The sequence below is a fragment of the Octopus bimaculoides genome, chromosome 28, assembly GCF_001194135.2.
Source record: "Octopus bimaculoides isolate UCB-OBI-ISO-001 chromosome 28, ASM119413v2, whole genome shotgun sequence".
Lineage (NCBI taxonomy): Eukaryota > Metazoa > Mollusca > Cephalopoda > Octopoda > Octopodidae > Octopus > Octopus bimaculoides.
This window is the reverse complement of record NC_069008.1, coordinates 14,958,712-14,960,287: the sequence shown is the minus strand read 5'-3', so window position 1 is coordinate 14,960,287 and position 1,576 is coordinate 14,958,712. Positions and strand designations below refer to the sequence as shown.

General features: G+C 36.9%; 1 protein-coding gene across 1 annotated transcript in view; it reads right to left on the bottom strand.

Moving 5' to 3' along the window:
* Positions 1–565: 565 nt before the first annotated feature.
* LOC106882098 (uncharacterized) overlaps positions 566–1,576 on the bottom strand; it is a 28,998-nt gene continuing 27,987 nt past the window's right edge. Inside the window, exon 6 of the mRNA XM_052977795.1 lies at positions 566–1,150. Within this exon, the coding sequence (XP_052833755.1) occupies positions 1,098–1,150 (53 nt within the window). The 3' untranslated portion in view covers positions 566–1,097. The remainder of the gene's footprint in view (positions 1,151–1,576) is intronic.

Here is a 1,576-nt window from a genome sequence, read left to right as displayed (position 1 = left end):
CGTCATGGCCGGTATGACAGACTTTAACAGACTGTAATAAGTTGGCTGGAAATAGCCCTGAAACTCGAGTCCGGATTACAAACTGGGGATTTTCTATATTTGTTCCAGGAGTCTTTTTTTTGTTCCTAATGGTATTGTAGATTGCTTTTGCGACTGTCGTGTCACCGAGGGAGTTAGTACTATGATGATATTTCTGAACAGCTACTTAATCACACATGTGATGTCTTCCACAGAAATGTGATATAATCGACATTTACGGCTGCATCTTGCAACTGCAAGGGCTTCACTCTCTCTTTTGTTGATCAGGTATTTAGCAGCAATCTCCTGTTCTTGGATTGCCAATGCACAGCCTTCGAAGTATGATGTGATGTAGCGGTCACGAGTCCAAGAGGGGCTTCGCTTCATGTCAATGTTACTATCTTCTTCGAATTTTCGCATGTACATACGTAGTACGTATATATATGCATGTATGTATGTATGTATGTATGTATGTATGTATGTATGTATGTATGCATGTATGTATGTATGCATGTATGTATGTGTTATTATTGAGTGAGAGAGCAGTGCATGCCATCAAAGTGACACAGGGGTAAAATATACGAAGCCGAGTATACGTACTAGATTGGTTATTTACAAAGTCATGTGATGGGAAAAAAGGGAAGTAAAGAAAGAAAAAGGAAAGAAGAAAACTTTAAAAAAAAACACAAAAAAAACTGTAGCCTCGGCTCGAAGCTATAGTAGAAGGCACTTGCCCAAGGTGCCACGCAGTGGGACTGAACCCGAAACCATGTGGTTGGTAAGCAAGCTACTTACCACACAGCCACTCTTGCGCCTGTATGTATACATATAGGTGCAACAAATAATAATAAATGTGCTTATCTCAAAGTAAAAAAAAAGAGAGAGAATGAAAGACCAATGTTGAATAGAATGGTTATCAGTGACTTTTATTGAGTAGTGCACATGGAGTGTGGGTCAGCGGTGATGGTCATATAGTATAGATATAGGTGGTATAGATATAGTATAGTATAGATATAGATAGTATAGATATATAGATGGTCACAGATGGTATAGATGCTCATATAGATAGATAGTTTTGGTTATTTCTGTATCAAGCGGATGAATATGGCCAGGGTATCTGCTGATCCGTAACCTGGAAAGAGTAACATCAGGAACAAGAATAAAAACAAACAATAAACATAAAAAAATAGCAACAACGGCAGTAGCGGCACTACTACTACTACTACTACTACTACTACTACTACTACTACTACTACTACTGCTGCTGCTGCTACTGCTGCTGCTACTGCTGCTGCTGCTGCTAGCAACAACATCAACAACAACAATAATAATAATACATTATTTACATTTGACGGATATTTATCCTCATCTTGTTTGTTGTTAGTTAACACAACGTTTCGGCTGATATACCCTCCAGCCTTCATCAGGTGTCTTGGGAAAATTTCGAACCTGGGTTCTCATTCCTAAGGTATTTTTCGATGTTGTTGCTATTATTATTATTATTATTATTATTATTATTATTATTATTATTATTATTATTATTATTATTATTATTATT